Below are 27,159 nucleotides of genomic sequence, written 5' to 3' on the forward strand. Positions count from 1 at the left end.
ATAGTTTATAGATATCCAACTCTCCTTCTTTGGTATCTAGTCGTTTATACATATCGTCGTAAGCCGCTAACTTAGCTTCTCTGACAGCTTTCTTCGCCCCTTGCTTCGCTTTTCTATACCTTTCACCATTTTCATCAGTCATCTCCTTGTATAAGGCTTTACAACATTCCTTCTTAGCCTTCACCTTTGTTTGTACCTCCTCATTCCACCACCAAGATTCCTTTTGGTGTGGGGCAAAGCCCTTGGACTCTCCTAATACCTCTTTTGCTACTTTTCGGATACAACTAGCCATGGAATCCCACATTTGGCTAGCTTCCCCCTCTCTATCCCACACACATTGGGTGATTACCTTCTCTTTGAAAATGGCTTGTTTTTCTTCTTTTAGATTCCACCATCTAGTCCTTGGGCACTTCCAAGTCTTGTTCTTTTGTCTTACTCTTTTGATATGTACATCCATCACCAACAAGCGATGTTGATTAGCCACGCTCTCTCCTGGTATAACTTTGCAATCCTTACAAGTTATACGATCCCCTTTCCTCATTAGAAGAAAATCTATTTGTGTTTTTGACGACCCACTCTTGTAGGTGATCACATGTTCTTCTCTCTTCTTAAAGAAGGTGTTGGCTAAGAAGAGATCATATGTCATTGCAAAATCCAAGATAGCTTCCCCATCCTCGTTTCTCTCCCCAAAACCATGGCCACCATGAAAACCTCCATAGTTGCCTGTCTCCCTGCCCACGTGTCCATTTAAATCTCCTCCTATAAATAACTTCTCCGTCTGAGCAATTCCTTGCACCAAGTCTCCAAGATCTTCCCAAAATTTCTCCTTCGAACTCGTATCCAACCCTACTTGAGGTGCGTACGCACTAATCACATTGATAAGTTCTTGTCCTATTACAATCTTGATTGCCATGATTCTATCTCCTACCCTCTTGACATCTACAACATCTTGTACCAAGGTCTTGTCCACGATGATGCCAACACCGTTTCTCGTTCTATTTGTGCCCGAATACCAAAGTTTAAACCCTGAGTTTTCTAGATCCTTTGCCTTACTACCAACCCACTTAGTTTCTTGTAGGCACATAATATTTATCCTTCTCCTCACCATAACTTCCACTACTTCCATAGATTTTCCCGTTAAGGTTCCTATATTCCACGTTCCTAAACGCATTTTGCTCTCTTGAACTCTACCCTTCTGTCCTAGCTTCTTCACCCTCCCCCGTCTAATAGGATCAAAGTACTTCTTTTGTGTGTCCCGGGTAAAGTTGATAGGAGCATATGCTCCCAAACAACTTTGAGTGGAGTCGTTCGAAAAGAAGTTTCTATGGCCCCCTTGCTCATTTAACACTGCATCCGGGTGCCGATGGAGATACAGCGACCCTTGCTCACTTATCACTGTGCTCAGGCCACACAGCGCGCCACTTACGGGTGACGCCCTAGCTTTAGCGCGATTTTGTTCTGGATTCATTTTCATAAGGATTCGACGTGATCATGGAGTGCCGGCTGTCGACTACCTGACGCCCTCCCCCTCCTCCTTTATCTGGGCTTGGGACCGGCCATGTAAGACATAGGCGGAGTTATCTCCAAAGATACATTTAAACTACATTATTCTAGTCCATTATGAGACTTATCCCTATTTTCTTCCACCTTAGTATAGATAATATCATTTGTTAAAAAAAAAAAATTAACCATAACCGTGAGTTTTAAATGAACAAATAATTACGGCTACCAGGTATTTAGTGCACAAATTTACTGTGCCTAACATTATTCTTCGATGAACTTATTACTGCTGCTAGAGCAAATCCAAATTTCAGTTTACTTTATAAAATTCTCCGCACCAATCATTACATACAATAGCTATGTGAAGCAGTTTTCAGAATTATATATGCACATGAAATGGAAGTAAAATAAAAAATAAATTGTACAGTGAAATTTGGAACTCTTCCTGGTGCCTTAACTCGACAGAGATCCAGCAGAGCAGTGTGAAGAGATCGAAAACACTCGAAAAGGCCTTGATCGCCAAGACTCGACCATGCCATCCTTCCGACCAATGTTGCCCGATAAGATTGTTTTCTCCTCCATTTAGGCTCATAAGCAAAAAAAACCGAAAATATTTATATCCGGTTCTTTTCTATTCCCTTGGTCCTCCTGGTAGTCACCTTCGAGCTAGCGAGAGAGTTGAGCCTCATAATTCCCCTTGCGTATAAGCGGTAGGGATCCAAAAACGTCCACAGCGTTGAGTATAGATTGCACTAGTCACAAGCAACACTGGAGGAATGTTGGGGAGTATCGCAAAGTTTGGTGCTTTCTGCAGTCATATTGTTCATGAATGATTTCCCATGAGTTCTAACATAACTTATAATCAACTTCATCACGTCTAACGCTGGTGATCTTTGAGCTGAACCAGCTTTACAGTGACGTCTCCACCACACGAAAGAAAACCATGTGAAACGAGTTTTATATCCGTGACACCAGCCTGTGGCATGAAATGTAGCGTCACCTTAGTATGGATGGCCAACTGACACTCTATCTTACGACATAACAGAAATCGCTTACCATGTCTAACTAAGTCACAACATTTATTGCATGAGCAAAGGATTTACCTGGACTACTCCACCAAACCCTCGAGTGCTTGGTTGCAAAATTTTTTGCCTTTCATGCCTCCATTGAATCATTTTGAATCATTGAGACAAAATGAGGATGATGTAGATCGGATTTAAACATCCAGATTTTCCATCACTTTGACATACTAACACACATTTGCTAGCCCTATCGCTATTAGTCGACAATCCCTCAGTCTGGCATTTATTCTGGTAAGCTGCAATTGCGAAAGGTCCATCGAGAGGCCAAGTTGCGGCGACCGTACTTTGTGGCAGCTCTGCTTTAAACTTACAAGCAATTTCCTAAAACCTGCCATTGCTTTTCCACAAAACCACCTAAAATAATTGCATCCCCTGAGCCCGTCCGTCTGATTGCCTCGACCTTTGTAGATTGTACAAGTATTGCATCCCCTACACCAAAACCACACAACCACAAGTTTAATTATGATATAAATATCAGATTAAATGGCAGCCGAGCACAGAAAATCAGCAACTACATAAATGGGTAGCTTCACTTTATTAACAAATAAACAAACAAAAAAAAAATGAAAATTTTGAGATTTTGGAAGAGTACACGCAGTGGGGTTCGGAAAACGATGCCAAAGACCTTATTTTCGTCGTTGTTGGACATGGAAGCGACTTGGGCACCTGTCTTTTTGTGGCGGAGAAGCAAAACTTCCGACTTGCACTCTCCGATGAACTCCTCGGCGACCTTCTCGAACCCCAGCTTGTCCAAATCTTCATCTGTCAAGGTTAAGGAAGAGAGCACCTCACAACACTCTGTACCTGTGAGTACCCACAAGAAAAAATGGATTAAATCGTAAAATTACCAACAACAAAAAAAAAGAAGGGTAGCTTGGGGTTTGAGTTTCTTATATTATGTACCTCTGGTAGTGGTTATGGTGGAGAGTGAGTTGGGGACATGCCAATGGTGGTATTCAATTGGAATTTTGAACGATTTTAATTTTTTTAAGGGGAGGTGGTATTCAATTGAGATTTTGAGCGATTTTAATTCTTTTAATGAATCAAAGGGTATTCAATCAGGAATTTAAGTGATTCTCTGAAATTCAATGTGTATTCAATCAGGATTTTAAGATAGTTTATGAAAATCCTTAGAAATCCGGATGTATTCAATTAGGATTTTAAAGAAGTTTATCACATTACAGGTGTATTCAATTAGAATTTGATTTTAAAGAGTTTGAGAAAGTTGAGGAATTAAAGGGAATTGGAGAGATTTCGTGGTGTATTTTGAGCATCCACAAATCTCACCTCTCCCCAAGAGATTTCGAGGGAATTGAATCAAAATTTTACATAGAATCTCTACAAATCAATTAAACTCCATAAAAATCCATGGATTTATAAATCCATTAAAATCTCTCAAATTCTCAATTGAATACACCCTCCTTAATCTCACATAAGTGAGATTAAATTCTATAGTTATTATTGTAGTAAAGTTTTTTAATTAATGTCGAAGTGTGAAAAATATAAGAAAAATATACAAATGCTCATGATGACAATCTCTACAACTTTTGTGAAGAGGTCAGCTCCGAAATTCGCCAATATCATCTCATAAACCATAGATTAAATTTTAGCCGTCGATTGTCGTTCACGATTACGCTCCATCTTCTCACATAATTTTGTTTTTCAAATTTTCTTTTCAGAAAACATAATCTTCTAGTGAATTCATAAACATGAATCGTTCGGATCGTTGATATCACGTTCAGATTTTTACGGTTAGTGATATCAACGATCTGAACCGTTCATTTGTTTGCATCTGCTAAAAGATCATGTTTTAAAAAAAAAAAAAAATCTGAAAAAAAAAATCCTATGAGAAGAATAAAGCATAAATGACAATCGACCGTTAAATATAAATCAAGGGTTTATGGATTCTGGTGTCACATTTCGGATTTGACCCCTTCATGAAAGTTTTAAAGCTTGTTATTATGAGTGATCATATTTTTTTTTTTTTTACATTTTTCACACTTCTACATTAATTATTATGAGCGTTTGCATTATTTTTTTTCTTCACATTTTTCATACTTGTAAATTAATTATTATGAATTTTTTCATGTGCTTTGGTATCTTAAAATTGCTTTGGAATTTTTTAATCTCACGTATGTGATATTAAGAATAAAATATTTATGAGTATGAGAGTAAAAAACTTTGCTAGATTAACTCTAAAATTGTCAGCCTAACAATCTTTTTGCTGTATTCAAGTTGATTTGAACAACATCCCATGTATAATTTATCCCACTTCTTATAATAGAATAAAAAATAAATAAAGTTTAAATAGATAATCATTTTTGACGGCATGTAGTTCCTCTCACAAATACACAATCAATTCTGACAACAACTAATAACCCTTGAAAATAAAGAAATTACTGCCGACAACCACTTGTTTTCCTCATAAATAAACAATTACTTCCGACAAGTTAAACACGCCCTTGAAAAAAAAAATACAACTATTACCAACGAATAAAAGTTTCATCGTAAATAAATGTGGCGCCAAAAATTCCCTCCAAAAAAAATCTATTTTCGACAGCGATGGAACCCTTTTCCAAGGGCATTTTGAGTGTAGAAAATAATACGCCTCTTGTCAAACTATTTTCGAAGGAGCATAATTTTTGGTCGGAAATAATGATTTTTTCAAGGGTATTCGTAGGTCCTCGGAAAAAGTTGGTCACAAATGACCATTTTTTTTGTAGTGCTTGAGGACTTTTGGCCAGGAACAAAGCCAAGACAGTAGGGTAAAATTGTCTATAAAAGGAAAGAGACAACAAAGATAAGGACACTCATCCAATCAAATAAACAACATACAAACTCTGTTTTCAAGCCAGATTCGCACCTAAAAACGTTGAAACTCGCCCAGATTCAGTCCTTTTAATAATAGTTCCCTTAGAAAAACTATCTTTTGTTTAGTGTAAAAGCTCTGCTACCTTCCATTAGTGTTGTAGTATCGATTCCCTCGTGTAAAACATGTTTACCATACATCCAATTTAGCTTACAACCTCTATAAACTCAAAGAAAAGTGGCTGCAAGAAGAGATTAGAGTTGGAATACTCTACCTCATAAGATCGTCATGCTAGGAAGATGATGAGAGAGACAAGTCCTGAGAAAGAACAACTGATTCCCCTGTTTCCTTTGCTTGAGGAAAAAGAAGGATATGGGAAGAAGAAGTAAGAACATGGAACCAGTTAGCCGGGAGAGGAAGAAATCCAAGGAACAAGTTTGCCCGATCCTTTACTATTCTCACTAGATAGTAGGGGGCATATTGGGTAAGATGGAAGTAAATATGGAATGACTCAACAAGTTGGAGAGTCCAGTGAAAAGGGTGTGCCCACAACTTTGGGCAAACATCCCCCTTATAGGCCACCATCATTGGCTAATAAGGGAGGGGAGTCTAGGTGGTAGCAGCCAGAGCCACAGAATGAGGCTTTCTCGAGCAATAAGCATAACCTAAAGTGGGGACCTTCTTACACCCTACATAATAATGCAACTTACCAGCAACTCAGAAATGAGTTGGCCGAGCTCAGAATGATGGTGATCCAAAATGCTCAACCATAAGCTCGCCCGCTGTTCAGGATCACCTACTAGAAACCCTACCCAGAGTATATTGATGAGTAGAATCCCTTTTCCCTTGAATTTCAAGATGCATGTGTTCCCAACTTTCAGTGGGGAAGACTACAATATGTCCTCTAGGGATCACATCTTCAAATTCTCCAACTACTGTGTGGCGTTTGAAGGCAACCTTAACTATAAGTTAAGGTTGTTTGGGAATTCATTAGTTGGCTTAGCATCTTAGTGGTATTATCTGTTACCCCCCAATTTCATTGCCAATTGCGGGCAAATAGAGATGAAGCAGTTTTATAGGGTGGAGCCCGAGATGATTATCAATGATTTAGTGGAGGTGAAACAATATGAACATGAGTTGACTGAAGACTTCATGATGAGGTTTACGAGGATAAGGATGAGGTGCCAGTTCCTTATCAACCATGCCCAACTTATATTTATTGCTTACAAAACCCTGAGATTGCATTAAGGAAAAAGTTCTATAATGTCCAATTCAGTGAGTTGCAGGAGTTGGTAATAGCTGCTACAAAGTACGAGAAGCTGTTAGCAGATGAGCAGCAAGTGAGACACTAGTCTAAGGTGCCTTATTTCTATAAGAACAAAGCAGCAATTCACCAGTTGGAGTTCGAGGGCTCGGAGTCAGAAGAAAATGACAGCAATGAATGAGAGGGAAAAGAGATGTGTGCAGCAGAAATGACCAGTCCTTTCAAACCTTTAATGGTGAAGGGTTTGGTCAAGCCAGTTAAAGATAAAAAAAAAAGTAGTGATGAACGACGAAGGATTCATGCCTATGAAACCCCCCAAGTACCAGACTTATTTTTTGACCTAACTAAGGCATCAGATATATATGAGGAGTTGGTGTGGGCAAGAGTGATTCTGCCTGATATCACCAAAAAAATGCCTAAATCAGAAGACTTGAGAGGGAAGAAGTATTGCAAACTACACTACACCTTTAACCATTCCATAACCAACTGCGTATAGTTTAGAGATTAGATTCAAGATCTCATTGTCAAGGGAAAGTTGTTGTTGGAGAAACCTTAGGAAAATATGATGATAGACACAGATCCCTTCCCAAATGCCCCAATAAACATGATCAACCTGAACTGGGTTGAAAAAAGAAAAACAAAAGCTACTTGGGAAGTGAAGGGGGAAATAAGGCAGGCTGCCAGGCCTACGAAGGGAGTTAGAAAGTTACCCGATAGACCCTAAGCAATGGTGATTAAGGGTGTGGTGTTATGTAGTAAGTGCCAATGTGAAACCTATCCATATATGCAGTTGCAAAACATAAAGTTTTATCTTTCATGGATAAGAATACTGGTTATAATCAAATAAAAATGGCTAAATAAGATATACATAAAACATCATTTAGATGCCTCGGTCATGTATGAGCATATGAATACGTAGTCATGCCATTCGGGCTCAAAAATGCTGATTCAACCTGTCAGAGAGCAATGAATGCCATTTTTCATGATTTGATTGGACATAGCATGGAGGTGTAAATTGATGACATTGTGGTCAAGTCTAATACTGAATAGCAACATTTAAAAGACTTCAGACATGCCTTAACTAGAATGAAGACCCATAAGTTGAAAATGAATCCAAAGAAACGTGTTTTTGGAGTTAGATCAAGCAACTTTTTGGGATTCTTTGTTCATCAAAGAGGTGTGGAGGTAGACAAAAACAAGACTCAGGCTATTATGGAATCACATTCTCCCACCAATGAAGTGTCGTTGCAAAGGCTACGAGGGAAGATCAACTTCTTACGAAAATTTACTGCTAACTTGGCGGGCAAGATTTAGCCGTTGATTACTTTACTAAGACTGAAGAATCAAGAAGAGTTTGAATGAGGCCCACAACACCAAGAGGTGTTTAACAGAGTGAAGGCCTACCTAGCATGTCCACCAGTGTTCATGCCCTTTCAGAGAGGGAAACCTTTAAAGCTTTATATTTCTGCCTCTGAGAAGTCAATAAGAAGCCTGCTAGCTTAGAACAATGAAGGGGGAAAAGAGCAAGCAATATATTACCTCAATAGAATCCTTACTAAGGTAGAAACAAGATACGCCCCGATTAAGAAGCTATGTTTGACTCTATACTTCACTGCCTGCAAGTTAAGACATTACATGTTGCCTTGTCACATCCATATCATTGCCAAGACTGATGTGATCAAGTACATGCTATCAAAACCAATGCTAACTAGGAGAATTGGAAGTGGATTCTAGAACTTTCAGAGTTTAGTCTTCAATATGTGCTTCAAAGAGCAATAAAGGGGCAGCCAATTGCAAACTTCTTAGCCAAGCACCAAGAATTACAAGATAAACTTGTCAATATCCTAGGAACTTTGGAGGTGGCCAGTCTTTGGATCCCACCAAGTAAAGATCACTCGGGCAAGGAAAGATGGATCCAGCAAGAGATAAAAAGAATAACCAGCTTATGAATAACTCATTGGAGGTTATATTTTGATGGATCTTGCACCCAACATGTTGCTGGAGCTTGGATTGTCATCATTGATCCCAAGGGAGTTCACCATTGTTATTCATTCCCTCTAGATTATTAAAATACCACTAACAATCGGGCATAATATAAAGCACTGACAATTGACTTGGAAATCCTGATAGAGCTAGGGTCAACCGAAGTTGAGGTATTTAGTGATTCAGTAGTTAAATGGAGACTACAAGTGCAGACACAACACTATGACTGGTTATTATTTGGCAGCTACTTAATTATTAGAGTATTAGGGTACTGAGATTTCAATTAATCATATCCCCAGATAGTCAAATTTAATTGCTAATGAAATGGCACAGTTGGAGCACAAATCCAAGAAAGAAGGTTCGAGGTGAATGTGGAAGTACAAAGAAGAAATCTCCCTTCTATCTTTGAAAGATGATTCAGTTTAGATGTAATGACTAAAGAGGCTGAGATAGAAGACTAGATGACACCTATCATTCGGTACTTGAAAGATTTTTCTTCTCCCACAAGTAAAAAGAATAGGCAGCTAGCAGCTAAATTTGTCATATGGGACATAACTTTGCTAAGAAAGACTTCAGATGGACTTGTATTAAAGTGCTTGGGATTGGAAGAGTCAATGAGGGTAATGGCTGAAGTACACGAGGGCATTTGAAGAACACATCAAGCTGGAACTAAAATAAGATGGTTGCTAAGAAGGTATAGCTACTTTTGGCCCGATATAGAAAAAGATTGTAAAGCCCATGCCAGAGGTATGGGGTGCCTGAGACAAGATCTTACATAGATATGGGGTGCTCGAGACAATTGTCACAGATAGATGGCCATCTTTTATCTCAAAAGAAGTAGAGGAATTTGCAAACAAGTTCAAAATAAAAGATGATCCAGTCCAGCCTTTACTACCTACAATTAAATGTCCAAGTAGAAGCTAGCAATAAGATCTTGGTAAATATCATTAAGAGAATGGTGGTAGATAATCCAGAGAGGTGGCATGAGAAGTTAGAAGACATTTTGTGGGCTTATAGAACCTTAAAGAGAGTAGGAACGGAACTACTCCTTATGCCTTAACCTTTGGGCAAGATGTTGTGCTCCTTATGGAAATCAACGTAAGTTCTGTTAGACTTCAAAACTAGTTTAGTCTACACAGTGAAGAATACATTCAAGCGATGTGAAAATAAGTTGAAGATTTGGATGTAGCTCGAATTGAAGCCTTGAACAAAATCCAAGAAGGGAAGAAAGCTATTGCCCGAGGGTATAACAAGAAAGTGAAGCTGAAAACCTTCAAGGAATGAGAGTTTGTGTGGAAGGCAATTCTACCCTTGGGAGCTCAAGTTAGAGGCTTTGGGAAGTGGAGTCCCACTTGGAAAGGACCTTTCAACATCAATAGGGCGTTAGACCGATGAGGTTACTACTTAGCAGATTTAGAAGGAAACTTGCAAATACATCCAGTCAATGCTAAGTTTTTTAAGAAGTATCACCCAACTTTGTGGGATGTTAAAGATTGTTATATCAAAGAAGTCCAAACATTTTAAGAAGGATTGAAGTTAGTTTATGCATTTGCCATAGTTAAGTTTCAAAGTAAAATAAGCAAGTTAAAGTAAAGAAGGAAGTCAGTTCATTTCATCAAGAAAGGAAGTTACAAGGGCCTTAGCTTAACAACTTTACATCTTTTGCCAAGGCAACTATTTTAGAATGATATGTTTGCATAATTGTAAAAATCCTACCAGGTTCTTCTAAGTACATGTTGTTGTTGGCTAGTTGTGCTTCATAATCTTCTACTTCCTGGTTCACATTTTTCACTTCTTCAAATTCTTGTAAATTTGGCTTGAAAAAGGTCATCTGCTCGGCTTTCAGTGCAGATAATTGCTCATCCAGCTTATAGATCTCGACCGCAACCACCATGATGCAGTCCTCCATGATCAAGCCCTTCTCCACCAACTCCTACAGAGAGGCTGAAGTTCTGGAGTGCTTCTCCTTGTAACACTTGACTCTGTTAGATGCTCGCTCCGCCCATTAGTACTGATCCCTTAGAGCCATTAAATTCTCAAAGAAGTTGAGGAATGACTCAAACTGGACCTTCAACACTTGTTAAGCTTTGTACAGCTCAGTCAAGGCATTCTCAGCATCTTGGAATCCCTTGAGGCTGGAGAAGGCGTTGAAATTTCTTTGCACCCACGCATTGAAGATTCAACATTGATCTTGGAGATTTTGAGGCTTGGAAGGGTGTCTTGGGGACCTCAGCTTGATCCTGATTTGCCCAAACTCTCTGACAAGTTCGGGTAAGGAGGCCGTCGCGGGAATGGATACAAGGGGTGGGGGCATCACTCTAGCACCCTTAGAGACAGCAACGGAGGAGGCAGCTCCGGTAGAGATGGAATGTGAATGCTTAGAAATGGATGAGGCACTAGCAGCAACTGTTTTCTTTGGTTGAGGGATAGGAATCCATGTGACCCTAGAAGCCTTGGGAGGTCGATGAAGAGTTGCTTTGTGTGCGACGGGCCGAGAAAACTGGCATGAGCCATCGCCAGAAGCCTGTTGCAAACCAAAGAGGAATCAAGTCAAGGATTTAAGTCATGATCAAGATAAAATGAGAACAAAAGTAGGGATATTTATATACCTGTGATAAAGCTTGGATCAGTGGAAGAGGCATTTATGTCGCCACGTTTGCCCTAGGAGAAGCGGGCAGGCTGACTCGTGAAACAGCCTGATGAGCCATCGGGCTAGTCACTTCTAAGACCACGGGGATCTCAAGGACTATTGGCTTCCCAAAGGTTGTGGACGACTGTTTGATTACCTTGTGCATTGGAGAACACTGAAAAGGCAAAACAAATTATAAGTGCAAGTTAAGTGATGACTTATAATTAAAAAAAGATTAAGGAAAGGGTACTTATTAAGTTGCTATCATCGTCGATGTAGTGCATCATCTCTTCAGTCTTTGGATTAAATTGGAAGGTGGGAATCACCACTATTGCTGGAGGAAGAATTGAAGGAATAAAGGTTGAGATTTGCCTGACTTGAGGTACAAAGGCCCAACCTTTACCTAGAAAAGAACGAAGTTGGTCATTAGCTTCAAAATGTGGAAGATCACAAATGTAACCATAAGTACAATAAAAGTATACCTTGAAGGGCTTGGCCCGAGAAGGGGAGAGTTGCGCCGCTCGGGGTGGAGGAGAATAAGCCTTGGGTTAGGTGGTCCCTTCGCCTCTAGTGTTCTATTTCAAGAAAACAAGTAAAGAGTCAGTGCAAGTATTGAAGAAAGTGAATTTCAAGAATGGTTAAGGGCTTAGAGAATGGGAGTTATACCTTCAACTTCTCGAGAATGGTATCAAGAATTACCTTATCCTTTGGTCAGACTTCAGCGCCCGACTGCCCCTCTTTTGGAGTGGGGGCATGTCTCTTGGTTGCAAGAGGCCCTAGTTACAAGAAAGAATTAGGTGTTAGTTCATGCCCTAAGATAAATTGAAACTACAGCTAAGAAACTAAGATTAATGCTGAGATCACTTACTTAAGGTTTTTTGTTTCTTCCTGCCTGTTTTAACTGGAGGGGCAGAGGAGGATTTGGAGGCCTTAGAAGTCTGAGCTCTCGTCCTCTTTCCTGTGGGAGTTGCCCTCGGGCCAAGCAAAGTGAGGCGAGGCTAAGGTCGCTCATCGAGCTTAGACTTGAAGGACTCCACCATTATCGCCCTTGTCCGCCAAGGTGCCCGAGTCTCTACTTTAGGCTTGGCCTCGTTCTTGAAATCCCCAAACAGCTCAGAAATGTCCTTAGTGTCTTCGGCAGTATGGGTTGACCCATCTTCTTGCCTCGCTGCGTCAGTCGCAGCCTTTTGTAGGACAAATGCGTCTGCAACTTCTTTATCTAGCCCGACATCCACTTCCTCAGTGTTGCCTTGGGCTGTAAAGACCAAAATGAAAGGTGATTAGTTATTGACTACAAAAACATCACAAAGAGAAGTAAAAAAAGAAGAAAAGGGCAATGAGATACACTTATTAGAAGAAACTGGTTATTCTGGTAGATCATCTTCTTCCAATTTTCAAGTTCATCATTCTTTGGGTAGGATTTGAAGAAGAGCTGCCCGAAGAGGCGATCATGGGCCTCCCTGATGTCTCATTCATATTTCTTCAGCCACTTGGCCTCCCACCAAGTGACAAAGGAAATAGTGCACTCAAAGTTCAGCGCTAAGGGCTTGTAGGCGATTTGCTCATCACCTCCAGACTACGCCGAGCTACCCAAAACACCACATTCGAAGGGGAACGAAGACGGTAGGAAGTTCCACATTACATGGAATCAAAGAATGGCATTGGGATCGCCTGTCTGAAGCCTAGCTGCCTACCACAGAAGTTTGGGTGATAGACTTTTAGCCCGTGTTCATAGCCCGTGCAATCGCTCCGCACTCCCCAAACAAGGTCCCGTTGTTGGATGTAGCTTGCGAACTTCTCCTTGCATAAGCTGTTGGCATCTTTCCCGAAGGCATCATGGAAGATCTAGTCTAAGAACCATTGATATCTTCGCAACACGGAGGTACCTCACTCTAAGTCTGCCGAAGTTTGACAAACTCTGAAGAAATACAAGCATGCGAGAGTATAGTGGTTGGTAGGGGATGCCTCGGCCAAGATATGGGCTGAACCCACTCCTTTGGGGAACTCTAGGTTGGACGCCCGGAACTCTAAGAAATACCACTGGAGTCACAATTGGACCATCTAGGTTGACCCGTTGAGATTAGTTTCAAAGGGTTCGCTTCTGGTCATTTCATATAGAAGGTGGTAGAGATGTGCAAGGAAGAAAGACCTATTAGCCACATCATCGAAGAAATTGAGGGCCTCCAATAAGGGGATTCACTTTAATTTCACTCATTTGGATTTGTTAGGAAACACGTGCTTGTTGAGCTAGTACAGGAGGAAATACATGTGCTTATGGTCCTTGTCTATAGTGGAGGAGGACATGCTGAAGGTTTTCTTCGTGAAGGGAACGAAGCCCACGAAGGATGTCCTATAACTTTTGAAGGTTGAAGGAGTATACTCCAGGTGGGTGATGGACTAAAAGGCATTCAAGGCTTCAGTGGTCGGGCTAGAAGGTAAGGACCAGTCGTGGGTGATGTCCACGCACCGGCTCGAGGGCGTTAGCCTAAAGACTTCAGCCATATCCAAGTTAGTCGAGGACATGTGACCCATTCGAAAGTTGAATGTGTTGGTCTTATTGTTCTAAAAGAGAAGAAATGTGGTTAGGAGCTCGGGTTTGGCTATCACCGTGACCTTAAAGAGCATAATAAGCTCGTAGATACCATTGCTTATCCACTTCTTCTTCCAGATGCGCTTGAACTCATCTACCCATTGCGACCATGCCTCATCCTTCATTAGTAGGAAGCCCTTGCGATGATTGGACCATTTGAAGGTCAAGATGCCAACCTTGGCAAAGTAAGGATTGAGAGTGAACCAGTTGGCCTAGGGCATGTTCATCTCCACTGCGATTGGGACTCGGGCAGTCTAATCCAGTCCCAAATAATGGATACCACCTTCCTCGAAGAAAATTAAAGAGTCCCAGTCTGCCCGAAGGCGATGAAGATCATTGATTCGCCGACGCATAGTGTTGATCCCTTCCCCAGACTCACGTGCATGATGACTTTTGGGTGCCATGATTAGTTTTGGGTATGGATTGAGAAAAATCGAGAGTAGAAAGCAAAGAAAAGTTGCGAAGGCAATAAAATTCTGGAAAATCTAGGAATTTTGGAAGCTCGGAGAATAAGAATTGCTAAAAGTATTTGGCCCAGAGGTTTAAATGAAGGTTATATATTGGGTAGTTAGTTAACGTTGGAAATCATGGGTTAGTGCAAAGGTTTATTTGAAAAAGGCTATTTAAATGGTGCAAATCCTGAGGTAAAGCATGCGACTGGTGTTTAACCATTATTAATGTCTCGATTGGTAGACTTAACAATGATTAAAGGGGGCACTGTTTGGGTTAATATTTAAACATTGGGCTTAAGTATTTGAGGAAGCCCAAAGCCACCAAAACAAGTCGAACTTGCCCGAAGCCCAACCATGAAGCCTGATGCAAACTAAAGTCTTCTTAGCTATGGTATAGGTCATATGCCTATGACCTAAGTGACAAATGACAGAGACCAACTCACTATCAGTTAAAAAGCACTTTCTAGTGGCATTATGATGCGAAAATTACTTGACACACAAATTAAACCCTCTTTTTGACAATTGTAGTATAGATGTAAGTAGGGTATCGTTCTAGGCCGGGGATTAGGAGGGATTGCTAATCTATTCTAAATTAATTTAAAAATATTAAACAAGACTCAAAGACACAAAATTAGGCTAAAAACTCTAATAACTCGAAACACACTTAGAATGACTCAAAATAATGAAAACAATTAAATTAAACACTAGGAACTGAAATGGACGGAAATTAAATTAAAAGACTAACAATAAAGAAAACTAAATAAATAAAATAATTTAATAATGGATAGGTGTTTGGTTTTGATGAAAAGTAAATTAAACTTAATTAAATTACAGAATTGACAAAACATAAAATTAAGGTAAAATGATAAATGACGGACTAGCTAGAGGGTTCTTCTCCACACATGTTATACTTGCATACAAAATGATTTCCAGTTGTTCATTTAATAAATTATTAATTCTCAATGCCCCAAGTTAATTAGGTACGCTTAAATTAACCCTCAGTTTTTCCACAAGTTATTGGGTTGGATGATTGCATACGACAACCCAAAACATTCCCTACAAGTTCCCTACATGAGTTGCATAATAGAGATACAAGCAAGAATCAATAAGTTCTATGAAAAACATAAGCATTGACGAGACACTCGTTACTATGATTTGCATGAAACTTATGCCAAGAATTTACTTAACGTGATTGTGACTAGCAACCTTCACTACTTATGAATATAAGTTCATAACGATTAGGTGAAATTCCCTTATATTCTAGCGTCAAATTCATGCATGTAAATTAAGCGTGCACTCTCAACCAACATACACAAATCAGTTTTTATACGAACAGATAAGTAAATTGAAATCACAACTTATGAAATCACAACCGAAGGTAATCAATTCATATTACAAATATAAATCATGGCTTTGAATTAACCTCTAGCCAAAATAAAATTAATTACACATTATTAAAACAAAAATAAAATAGGAGTTTGGAAAGATTAAACCGAAAGAAAGGATCTGCTGCTTGGACTCTGAACTGCATGGACTCTGAACTGCATTTTCATGCTGATCTCCTGTCCTCTCTACGTCTGCGAGCTGCCCTCCTTCTTTCTGTTTTCCTGTGCTGTCTGACCTCGCTGCCAAAGGGCAGCTTCCCCCTTCCCTTCTCTCCGCAGCTTCACGCTGCCCAAAGGGCAGCCCTCTGCCTTCCACCAATTCCCCCCTACTCCAGACCCCCCTTACTTGTCTTGCTGTGCTTCTTTATATTTTTCCCGCTGCTCCTTCCTTTATTTTTTTATATTTTTTTCTTTCTTTTTTTCAGCTGCCCCAAAGGCAGCTCCCTCACTCTCCCTTCTATTTCTTATTCTTTCCGTTTCTGCGCACCACCCCCACTTCCTTTTGCTCCTCACTTTATTCTTTACAGTCTGCCGTCTGCTTCTTATCTTCTTCTTCCGCCCAGCTGCAAAGGCAGCTTTTATTGCTTAGTTTTCTTTTCCCCGCAAGGCACGCTGCAAAGCAGCTTGCTGCTTATTCTTTTTCTTTCTTTTCGCTGGCAGTTTTGCTGCTCTCCTATATTATATCCCCCTCTGACCTGCCTTCCATCTCCTTCTTATTCTTTTATTCTTTTTGGCAGCCTTGCTGCCTTCCACTTCACGCTTTGCCCCAACATATTTCCACATGTGTTGTCCATGCAAGCTTTCCATCTTTTTGTCACTGCCAAGGCTCACGTTTTCCTCCTAGCTGCAAAGGTAGCTCCTCACTTTTTGTTTAGTCTGTGACATTACACAAATTAATTAATTCATTAAAGAAACAAATATGTGATTTTCATTGATGGGAAGAAGACAATTAATAATTTAAAAAAGACGAATTTAGCCAAGATTCAAGTAATTAAGAACTAGATAATAACTAAAAACTCATTTGTGCCATTTTTATTTTCTTTGCATAACAAATCCTATAAACACAAAAATAACGTAAATAGCTCAAAAATATAAGGAACTAACTAAGAAAAGACGAGTGAATTTGAAGTAAAAATATATATAAATATGATCCGATCACATTACAAGTAATTACAAGATGACTCACTACCCTTAAGGACTTTCGGCCAAGAACAAAGCCAAGATAGTTGGGCCAAACTGCCTATAAAAGGATAAAAAGACAACAGAGATAAAGACACTCAACCAATCAAATAAACAACATACAAAATTTGCTCTCAAGCTAGATTCGCACCCAGAAAAGCTGAAACTCGCCCAGATTCAGTCCTTTTAGTAATAGTTCCCTTACAAAAGCTATCTTTTGTCTAGTGTAAAAGCTCTGCTACCTGCCTTTAGTGTTGTAGTATCGATTCCTTTATGTAAAACCCATTTACCATACATCCCTTTTAGCTTATAACCTCTGTTAACTCAAAGAGAAGTGGTTGCAAGAAGTTCAACCTTCCTGACAAGGCGAAATCTTGACCAAGTCTCTTTGTTCGTCCTTTAAATTAGTAAATATTAAATATACTTTTTAGCATATATTCAAGTTATTTCCAACTTTTTTCTAACTAAGAGTCCCATTTACATTTGAATATGGTTAACTTAATAAGCTTGTCTTCATTAAGAACAAACTGTGTTTGAAGAAATGGTTTGCAGGACTCTAGACTTCCTCTTTTTTGGATATACAAGATTATGAACTAAAAGTCCATGTTTACAAGGCAAGAAAAAGAACCTAATGCGGACTTAACTCATATGTGACAATCCTTTTATAACAAGTCTAAGTAACTTGGGGCGTAAGTAATTGACTTAAATCACATCTATCTAACATTTGTTATACTGAGATAACAGTGGCATACCAAGATCCTTGTTAATTTTGATTGTGAGCGTTAAGGCCTACACCTAAGTCTCACAAAGGCGCATTTCAAAACTAACTTCAAACTCTTGTTGCAGCACAACAGGCGATGAGAACTTGACCAATAACCAACACCAAGTGCCAACACCCCAGGGAAGCTGTGCCAAAGGGGAAATCCTTTGCCTCAAACAAAAACCTTAACTATGTTAACTTTCACTTCATTTTCTTAGTAACCAAACACTAAAACAACCTCCAACCATCACGCACCTTTAGACGTCACCGAGTTAAACAAGAACAGCCAAACGCAATTCTTAATTACGGCAGCAAGCTCGTCGATCCAGCGCGTGGTTAGGGACCAAGAGACAGCTTCAACTACCGATGAGGGGTCGCCGAAAAGCTCGAATACCTGCCCAAAAATGTGTCCAATGAGGGTTTCAGTGTTGAATAATGGGGAGGGGATGTGGGAGATTACTGGTAGCGAGGAGGCTTTGTATAGGCGACCTATGAGAAGTCCAGAAAGTCCAGGAGCTAGTCGATGGTGGATCCCGACGGGTCGGATAGGGTTGGGGCGGGAGGCGTCGGGTCGGATTTGAGGATTTGAGAAGGAGGTGGTGGGTAGGGTCCACAACGGTGGTAGAGGTTGGAGAGGCGGAGGGTGTGTCTAAGTTTGGCATCGGGTTTTTGGGGTCCGATGAAAGAGTGGGGGAGTGAAAATAGAAAGAAGAGGGAAGAAGGAAGAGAGCAGATGTTGATCGTGGCGCGAAAGTAACAACGTCGTGCAGGCGAAAACGACAGTTGAAAATTTGCAATTTGCAACAACATTCCAACCAAAGGCAAAATTACTAAAGTGGGTTTTTTGTCCAATTTGAATCCAACTCAAAGTATATTGAAAAATGTATCAAATTCGAATATTCATTTGTAAAATTAAAAAGAAAACATTACTTTCGCTGAAAACATCACTTTTCATCCGATTGGCATGGGTTAAGCATGACAATACGTTCATACTAACGTCGTTACCCACTACATTTAAATGGGTAAGGTTGAATCATGTCATTTTTTCTAGAAGTTTTCCAATTACTCTAAATCCTAAGCTCTAAAACTTCATACGAGGTTTTATGTTTGTATATACCACGGATTTAATTAGTTTACCTCTAGAAATTACTTTTTCTTTGATTCAATCCATGTTCCTCATTTGCTCCCTTGAGGACTTTGATTGGAAATTTGAGTACCAAAGTATACTTCCAGTCTTCCATGCCCATCTTACTTTGAAAATGTGAGGAAAAAGCCATCAACTTAACAGATTGGCATATTGTTAGGCAAATGCAGTTTTCAGTCCCATGTTTGTACATTCTTTTCCAATAGAACCAATATCAACAAGCTATTTTTAGTCAACAAATTGGTTACCACCAAGAAAATGGAATCCCATTGAATACTACTGCTCTTGTTAAGCACTCAATTTCCCGCACAGGAAGTCTTGAGTTCAATTTTCCTTGCAATCAAAGTTCTAAAATGGGTTCTCCTCTCCACATTATTGGTTGTACATAAAAATAAAGGGCTTTACATATTATACAGGCATAATTGCATATACATATATATTTCACAAACTTCTCTATTGTCGACGCCCTTTAGTACCTGATTTTCACTAGACCGGACATTTTCTATACTATCAATCAAGTTTGTCAGTTCATACGCGCTCTCGCTGCCGTTCATCCCCGGGCTCTAAATCCCATACAGTATCCTCTTGCACTTTGGAACTTTCACCAAACATTGGGTCATGCATGTCGGAGAACAAATCAAGGGAATGAACATTGTTCATAAGAATGCCCAGCAACTGGTCTCTGTGTTGTTGCAACTCCAAGACTTGAGATTTTATTGTTTCCAATTGGGATCTGAGTTCTTCAATCATCTTCTGCAAATGAAAAATAGCTGCAGTGCTGCCATAGACGGGGTCTCTAATTCTTGCTGTTGCTTCATACACTATAGCTTTTACTGCATCTTCCCTTCTTGTCTCTTCCACCATCTATCACAAAAAAGATAAAAAAATGAACACATCTTTCAACTATCTAGTTCGTGCAATCAATTGTCGTCCATGAAATTTGAGCTTCCTCAACCGAAGAAAGTAGAGACTCGATGCTGCTAGACCAAATGCAGATAATCATAATTAGATACTATAAAAGTACGTGAGCAAGCTCTACTGACCTGAATCATTTTGATAACATTGCTAGCACCAAAAACTCTATGGACACCAGCAAACTTATCAATCTCCTCAATTGGGAAATATGGTGCAAGTGAGCAGTTGATGTCACATCTTCGGCGTAGCATCCGGCAGGCTGCACACGGTTGATGAACCCTAGTGCGCATTGGCGTTATTTGGCCGTCCATTTTTCGGTAGTTCAATCGATCTGTATGTTCATTTGAAGCTGTCCTAGTTTGTGTTTACATATATAGAGAGAAGAGAAGCTTAACAGTTTAACAAGATATTGACAGGAACGAAACAGGTTGTTTTTTGGGTGCAAAAATTCAAAGGTTACTTGAAGACAGTTTAAGCTAATCATGGTTGAAAATTGTGATACCTCACTGTTGGGACAGTGGACCTAACAGTGAACCCGTACGTTACTTGTCGAAAAATAATAATCACACACTATTTTTCTCTATTTTTTATTTCAGTAATAAAAGTCATGTTTGGTAATACTCAACTGTTTTTTTTTCCTAACCAGTTTTCCTACCATATTTTTTCTAGTTAAATTCTGGAAGCACGCCAAATACTGCAGCATTCTTGGAAAAAATTATGTTTACATTTTCCACGGAAAATAAAGGTCATATCTAAGTACTCTTTAAGAATCAATTTCCAAGTCTTTTTGGACTACGGTTAGACTACAAGCACACAAGAAAGTTCCTTGAAATTGGACATTTGGACCTTCAACTAGTCCATTTAGTTCTGGTATTCACCTAAAAGCCAACCCCACTTATCGAGAGACTCTAGCATATAATTGGAGATATATCTGTGTTTCTATAGCACTCATCACGTGACAAGTGGGATTGTATTTCGGGTGACACCCGAGTTTTTCTCGAGTCTTGAGTCTTGAGCAGTGGGAACTCACATGTAGTGACAAATTCAACCATGATAGTAAGAAAGGAATAATCTGTAACTTAAATGAAATTCTCCTACTTTATTTGCAGCAGAGGAAACAAATAACCAAAAACAGCACAACAAAAAGGTGCAAACACACGACACAAATAATACTCAAAATTAAAGAAGCATCCAGGAAATAAAGTGAATCAGCAAAAGAAATACAACTGAAAAGCAAGTGGAAATTGAATAGCTTAACTATTCTAACACAGCGATATCTACAAAAATTGCAGCAGGGGAAACAAGAGCCGGGGGAGAGAGGTGTTCTCGGTCAAGTTTCGTATCCAAATCCAGACTGCCTCTTCGATCCTTCGTCCTTCGTCCTTTGGGAGTTGGAATGGAGGAGATTTTCAAGTGATTTTCCTTTTCTGTTCCTAGCCCTTCCTGCTTCTTTCAAAAGATGAGCTAGCCTTTTCTTCTCGTCGTCAAAATCTGGATTTGCCGTACCAAGCTTCTCTTCCTTCACCCTTAAGACATGCTCTAATATCTCAATTGCGGCTTCTACTCTGTAATAAATGAGAAGTTCAAGTTCAAAGGAAGAACTCAACTATAGCAGCTTCTGCAGAACTCAAACATGTTTTTGTATCAAACAAGTTCAAAGCTATTTGGATCAAAAATGTTTTTGTATAAATAATAACTTGACATCAAACGAAACAAAATTGATTGTAAATATTAAAGGTGAGATGGTCCCAAGTCCCCACTCGGGCATAGATGTCCACCTAAATACTTCTGTATCAAATCAAATAACAGAGAAACCAAAGTATTTACAAAGCTTAAGAAATCTTTGTAGCTTAAATGGATGTCAAAGATGAGTTACCTTCCCATGGCATCATAAGTTGCTGCAAGGTTGCTATATACTCCAAGCGTATCGGGATGACAAAGGCCACTCTCCTGCTCCAGTATCTCCTTTGCTTCTTCAAAAAGTTGAGCGGCCTCATCTAGCTTGTACAACTGCACACTAGCCAACCCCATCTGGTTCAACACAACACCAAAATAGGCGGATTTCCTCTCCCCGCTAGCCCGAAGCTTTGATAGAGCACTCTCAAAAGACCTCCAAGCCTCCACATACCTCCCGACCATATAGAACATAACACCCATCTGTGCTTCTATTCCTGCGATAGTGCTCCTCTGTGCAGGTGTATCATCTAATGACTTCATTGCCTTCTGCAAGAGAGTCAGTGCCTCCTCAGGCTCATTGACAGCTTCATAGATGGCTGCGATTTCAGTCAAACCGCTAGCAAGTTCCTCAGATGTGATTCCAGGCGAAGGTTTCGCATATATCCTCAAAGCATTCTCACAGTAGGATTTAGACTCTCTTAACTTCCCTGTCTTGTAATACAGGTCAGCAAGGCGAATAAAGACTGATGCTACTGAAGGGTGATTTTCGCCCCCCATGGATTTCAAGACAGTAAGTGCCTTCTGGTAGGAGAAAACAGCGTCATCAAAGCGGAAAAGAGACAAGTAAATATTGCCAATGCCCATGTCAATAGTGGCAACCTCATTGTCCTGTCCATTGGCAATCATTATCATGCTTGCAAGGACAAGGTGCTCGAGTGCAGATTCGGAATCTCCTTTTGCCTCGTAAATGAGAGCCATGAGGCGCCGGTCAGCAGCCTCTTCAACAGACGCAGGCGGGGTATGCTCCCTGCGAATTTCAAGCATCTTCTTACAGTAGTGCTCTGCCTCATCAAATTGCATTACTTGGACGTGGGCTTCTGCTAGGTACCTGCCATTTCCAATGTCATTTCACAAGCAAGGCAGTTATGTTTGTGTTTCCAGCAACTTTTTACAGTGCTTAAAATTCCAATTTTTTATTTTATTTTATTCTTTTGGTTTTGTTAAGAGAATTTTACATTGCATAAGCAAGTTCAAAGAGGATAAACCTATCAATACACATAACACAATCAAATCTTTGCCCACATCCATAAGTTATTAACGCAATGTAAGTGGTTGAGCCGTTGATTCATGCTACACTATCGATCAATTGTTAGCAATCACCACTATCAACCTATGAGAAATGCTAGGAGCAGTCACCACGGGCAAGTGAACAACTCCGACCATAATACATGTACCAACGGTTGTCAGTTGTTTAGACATGCTTACATATGTATCAACCGTTGTGAGTCGTCCAGTAGCACGCATGGGAGACTGACCAAAGCACAATGTGCATCCTACACTAATCAATTATTCAATAATGTTGTAAAATTAACATTGAGAAATACGAGAATATTCAGCAGACATCCTAATGCACCAACCAAAGAACAATACTTGGCTGCTGAAAATTCAACAGTGACTCCTGATTTTATCTAATTAGATTTGGATACGTGTCCAAATAATTGAAATTGTAAACATAAATTGAATACATGTTCAAATCTGATTTGATGAAAGGGACGGTTTGAATTTTCAGCAGCCATCCCAAGAAAATCCACCCAAATCATGTGGGCCCACAACTAATGGCGCAATGTAGCAGTTTACAGCATCACTAGCTAAAATGAGCCTGTAGAACTGAACAAACAGATAAGGAGAAGCTTTTCTCTACCTGCAAGTTTCTGCAACTCTCGGATCCGACTCACCAAGAGTCTCCTTTTGGATCTTCAAACCCGACCCGTAACATAAAATAGACTGCTCAAGCTGTCCCATCATCGAATACGTGTCACCCAGCTGCATGTACCCCGAGAACTTTGCCAGCGCATGATCCGCTCCATTTTCCGGGTCCGACACCTCAATGGACTGTTCCAAGACCCGAACCGCCTCCTCAAACCGGCCCAAATTACAATATATTGCCGCCACTACGTGCATGCTCATAGCCAGGTCAAGACCAGGACCCGAACACCGCTCAAATGACTTGGACGCTCGAATGGCGTAGTGCAAGGCCTTGTTCGGGTTCTCACCCGAACCGATAGTGTCCCGGGCGAGTTTCAGCAAAAAGGGACCCAGATCCGGGTTGTCGAGCGAGGTCTCGTCGATGAGTAGCTTCTCTAGGGCCCCTTTTATGGCGGCTCTGGTCCGTGTGGTCGTAAGTGATGGGGTTTTGGTGCCATTGGAGTGCTCTGTTCTGTGGGTCGGGTCGGGTACAAAAATAGGAGGCGAAGGTGCTCCAAGAGGCGAGTTTTTGGGTGAGACTAAGCCTGGCATGGCTGAAAAACTGAGATACCCAGAATCCAATTCGATAAATTCAAGCTGAAAATCGAGATATTTCAAGTACGCACAACTTAATTTGGTAGAATTTTAACAAATGTGGAGAGAAATAGCTGCGGAAATGAAGAATTTCAATTGGGCTTCAGTTTCTGGATTACACAGAAGTAGGGATAAGGTGTAGGTGAAAACTTGAATTTGGTTCAGTGTTGCAGAGACGAGAGAGAGTTAATGAGGGTGGGGATGTAGAGTTGCTTGGAAGAGACACCTAATGATGGAGGAATTGGGGTTGGAGTGCTTTAATTTGATGATCAGCTTTAAAACGAAAAAGGAGAAAGGGGACCAACAGAGATACGAAATCCATTGCAGTATTTTCCTTTTTTCCTTTTTCTTCACTTCGTTCCGCGCTGTCTTTCTTTGCTTTGCTTCCTTTGTAATGTTCCTCTGCTCTGCTGACTGCAAGAGAGAGAGAGAGAGAGAGAGAGAGAGAGAGAGAGAGAGAGAGAGAGAGTTGGAGAAGGCCAAGCCTTGCAGCCACCAACCCCAACCTCCCCAACAACCCTAGCTTTGCAGCCACCAACCCCAACCTCCCCCACCATTCATGTCAGCTGCAAATGCTCACCGGCGGCAAAGATTTCTTTTGTTTTCATCGCTCTCTCGTCCTTTCTCTGGTCGGCAAAGTCGTATCAGGTTTTGTAATTGTCACTTTGCATCGTTTCATATCCCCGCCTTTCTCCTTGTCGTCGCGTCGTTTCCGATTTTAACTGTAGGAGGAGCAATCGATTATATATCCTCCTTGCAGAGATCACGATCAAGAGCGGGGTCTAAAGAGAGAACAAGGACGAGGAGTGACAGATAGAGAATGGAAAGGAAGCATAGCCTGCGGAGAAGTGACGGTGGCAAGGGGGTCGTATCATTGTCGGAATTTTATTTCACTCTTGGTGTCTGTAAATATTTTTTTTAAGTGTTTTAATTAATTTTATGAAAAATTAATGGATTAAGTACTTAAAACTTGATAACTTTTTATTTCTTTCCAAATTAGTTTCAATCTTTTTAAATATTTCAAAAAAATATCTAATTTATTGAAAATGTTGCATTTGTTAAGCTCCTGCTAAATTTGTTAATTTTTTTTTGTCAAACCAGTTACATTTATCATTAACTAGAGCTTACTTTGTTTCCAGCATTAATAGAAGGACATGGAAGCATGACTTCCACCAAGTCACCTTCTTTAGGCCATCACCTTTAAACGCAACGCACAGTCACAAACTGCACCTTACAACTCAAGTTGCCAACATTGAGACAAAGGTCATGGAGATTGCTAAAATATTATGGACTACTATGAGGATAGCCAAATCCCATTCAACAAAAAGGCAAACCAATACAAATAAGAAAACCCTAATTTTTATCCTGCACAAGCAGAAAGTCCCTACTGCCGTCGACACGACTACTTGGCTAACGGCCACATGGGTAACCACTCTAAAAAAACCAACTTCACATTGAATTCGACGAAGGTATCACATCACAAAAATTTTCAACTCGCAACAAAGAGATCTCTCATTAACCAAATGTCTTCACTAAAACCGCCACACAAAGAAGAGTCACAAGATCTGAACCACCAACACATGCCCCAACAAGTTGAACAAAAAACCAAAACAAAAGTAAATAATTGTAGTGATTAATACTTAGCTATATTATTGTCTTGAATGATGTTGGAAATAGGTGGGGTACTACAATTAAGAGCAGGTCCAGCGTGTGCTGGAGCTCGAGGGATAGGCCCGCAAACAGTGGCAGTGATCCAAAGCAACCAAGTCTAGCATGTGCTAGCGAGGGAGCCCGAGCAGGCCCGAGAGGCAGGCCCGGCACGAGTTGCCAGCCCGAGAGCCTGAAGGCATCCTGACGCAAGGTTGATGTCGCCCAGACGTCAACCATGTTTTTAAAGTTTTTTTTGTCAAGCCCGTGGGTGCGCGTTGTCTAATAGGATTTCAGAAGTGGGGTCTGCAACGCAATTCGGCAAAGTTTTCGTTGGGGAGGCCATGTGGCTTCTCCATGTCCGTTGGATTTTAACGACTACAATTTGTAAACCGTTGGATTTCCAACTGTAAAAAAAAATTAAAAAGTTAATTTAATATTATCCGTTGGATCTGAGATCAACGGTCCACGTTATTTGCCTTTATAAATTAAAAAAAATAAAAGAAAAAACATTTTAAAAATCAGAATTCTTACCCTTGTGCTACATGGCACAATTTAGAGTGTTGGAATTCAATTTTTTTTAAATCCAATGGTAGAGATTAATTAGGGGAATAAAAAATTTAAAAAAAATGTAAAAAATTAATAAAAATCCGAGTAAAAGAAATTGATTTTACTTTTCTATAAATACATTCTCATTATCTTTTATCTTATACCACAATTTCATATTTTCTCAACTACTTTCAACCACATTCCAATCTTTCTCTCAAAGTTTCAAGCCAATTTTTTTTTCCAACAAAATGACTACTGATGCAGGTGCGAATTGGATGCTTTTGAAGATGTTGCATTATGTACTAGCTGAGTTGAAGTTACTCATGATCCGATTACGGGTAATGAGATGCAGTTGCGAGAAATGTGGAGTCTTATTCATACCAATTTTCTTGACAAAAATGGTGGGAAAAGAACCAAAGAATTGATGTCTAGTCGTTGGAAATTACTTGGCCAATCGTTTAGTACGTGGAAAGATGCCTTGGTACAAGCTTGTGGTAATCTTGGAAGTGGGGAAAATTTAGCGGATCATGTAACAATATATTATTTATTCGTTTGTACTATACCCAAATTTACACTATAATTATTTGTTTGTATTATTTATTTGTTAGCTACTTTCATTATAATTATTTGTTTGTATTATTTATTTGTTACATACTTTCATTATAATTATTTGTTTGTCTTATTTATTTGTTATCTACTTTCATTATAATTATTTCTTCTTTCGCATTGTGTAGGAACTTCAAGCACAAGCTTGGTATAATGCCAAAACCAAAAGCAAAAACAAATCATTCACCCGGTGGAAATGTTGGAATACTGTCAAAGATTGTCCTAGATTCAGAGTTGTGCCTATCGGTCCAGAAGTTTTCATGAACAACACCCCTCTACACTCTACACCCGATCATTCAACCGGTGTGCATGTTCATGAAGATGAGGCAGTAAAAGTGCTAGAAACACCCCTCCTTGAACAAGCGTCGGGGTCGACCCGTTATCCAATTAGGCCTCAAGGTAAGAAGGCTTCAAAGAGAAAATGGATTG

The 27,159-nt window shown here is 39.9% G+C and overlaps 2 protein-coding genes and 1 long non-coding RNA gene across 4 annotated transcripts; all 3 read right to left on the reverse strand.

The window, feature by feature from the left end:
- Window positions 1-1,793: 1,793 nt before the first annotated feature.
- LOC126629441 (uncharacterized) lies at window positions 1,794-3,106 on the reverse strand. Its single transcript, XR_007625757.1, has 2 exons — window positions 2,604-3,106; window positions 1,794-2,476 (listed from the first exon to the last, which is right to left on the reverse strand). It is a non-coding gene; the product is annotated as an uncharacterized LOC126629441 (long non-coding RNA).
- Window positions 3,107-19,041: 15,935 nt separating this feature from the next.
- On the reverse strand, window positions 19,042-20,100 carry LOC126629438 (LOB domain-containing protein 1-like). Its single transcript, XM_050299478.1, has 2 exons — window positions 19,821-20,100; window positions 19,042-19,641 (listed from the first exon to the last, which is right to left on the reverse strand). The coding sequence occupies exons 1-2, from the start codon at window positions 20,001-20,003 to the stop codon at window positions 19,306-19,308; spliced, it is 519 nt and encodes a 172-aa protein (XP_050155435.1). The 5' UTR covers window positions 20,004-20,100; the 3' UTR covers window positions 19,042-19,305.
- Window positions 20,101-20,771: 671 nt separating this feature from the next.
- Window positions 20,772-24,906, reverse strand: LOC126629429 (protein KINESIN LIGHT CHAIN-RELATED 1-like). 2 transcript variants are annotated; one of them, XM_050299468.1, is made up of 3 exons: window positions 23,291-24,900; window positions 21,569-22,477; window positions 20,772-21,257 (listed from the first exon to the last, which is right to left on the reverse strand). In XM_050299468.1, exons 1-3 carry the CDS (start codon window positions 23,884-23,886, stop codon window positions 21,023-21,025), a joined length of 1,740 nt encoding a protein of 579 aa, XP_050155425.1. In that variant the 5' UTR covers window positions 23,887-24,900; the 3' UTR covers window positions 20,772-21,022. The 2 variants fall into 2 exon arrangements, with proteins under 2 accessions (XP_050155425.1, XP_050155426.1); XM_050299469.1 differs by having other exon boundaries at window positions 21,162-21,310; window positions 23,291-24,906.
- Window positions 24,907-27,159: the final 2,253 nt, after the last annotated feature.

The sequence above is a fragment of the Malus sylvestris genome, chromosome 7 (genome assembly GCF_916048215.2).
Source record: "Malus sylvestris chromosome 7, drMalSylv7.2, whole genome shotgun sequence".
NCBI classification, from domain to species: Eukaryota; Viridiplantae; Streptophyta; class Magnoliopsida; order Rosales; family Rosaceae; genus Malus; species Malus sylvestris.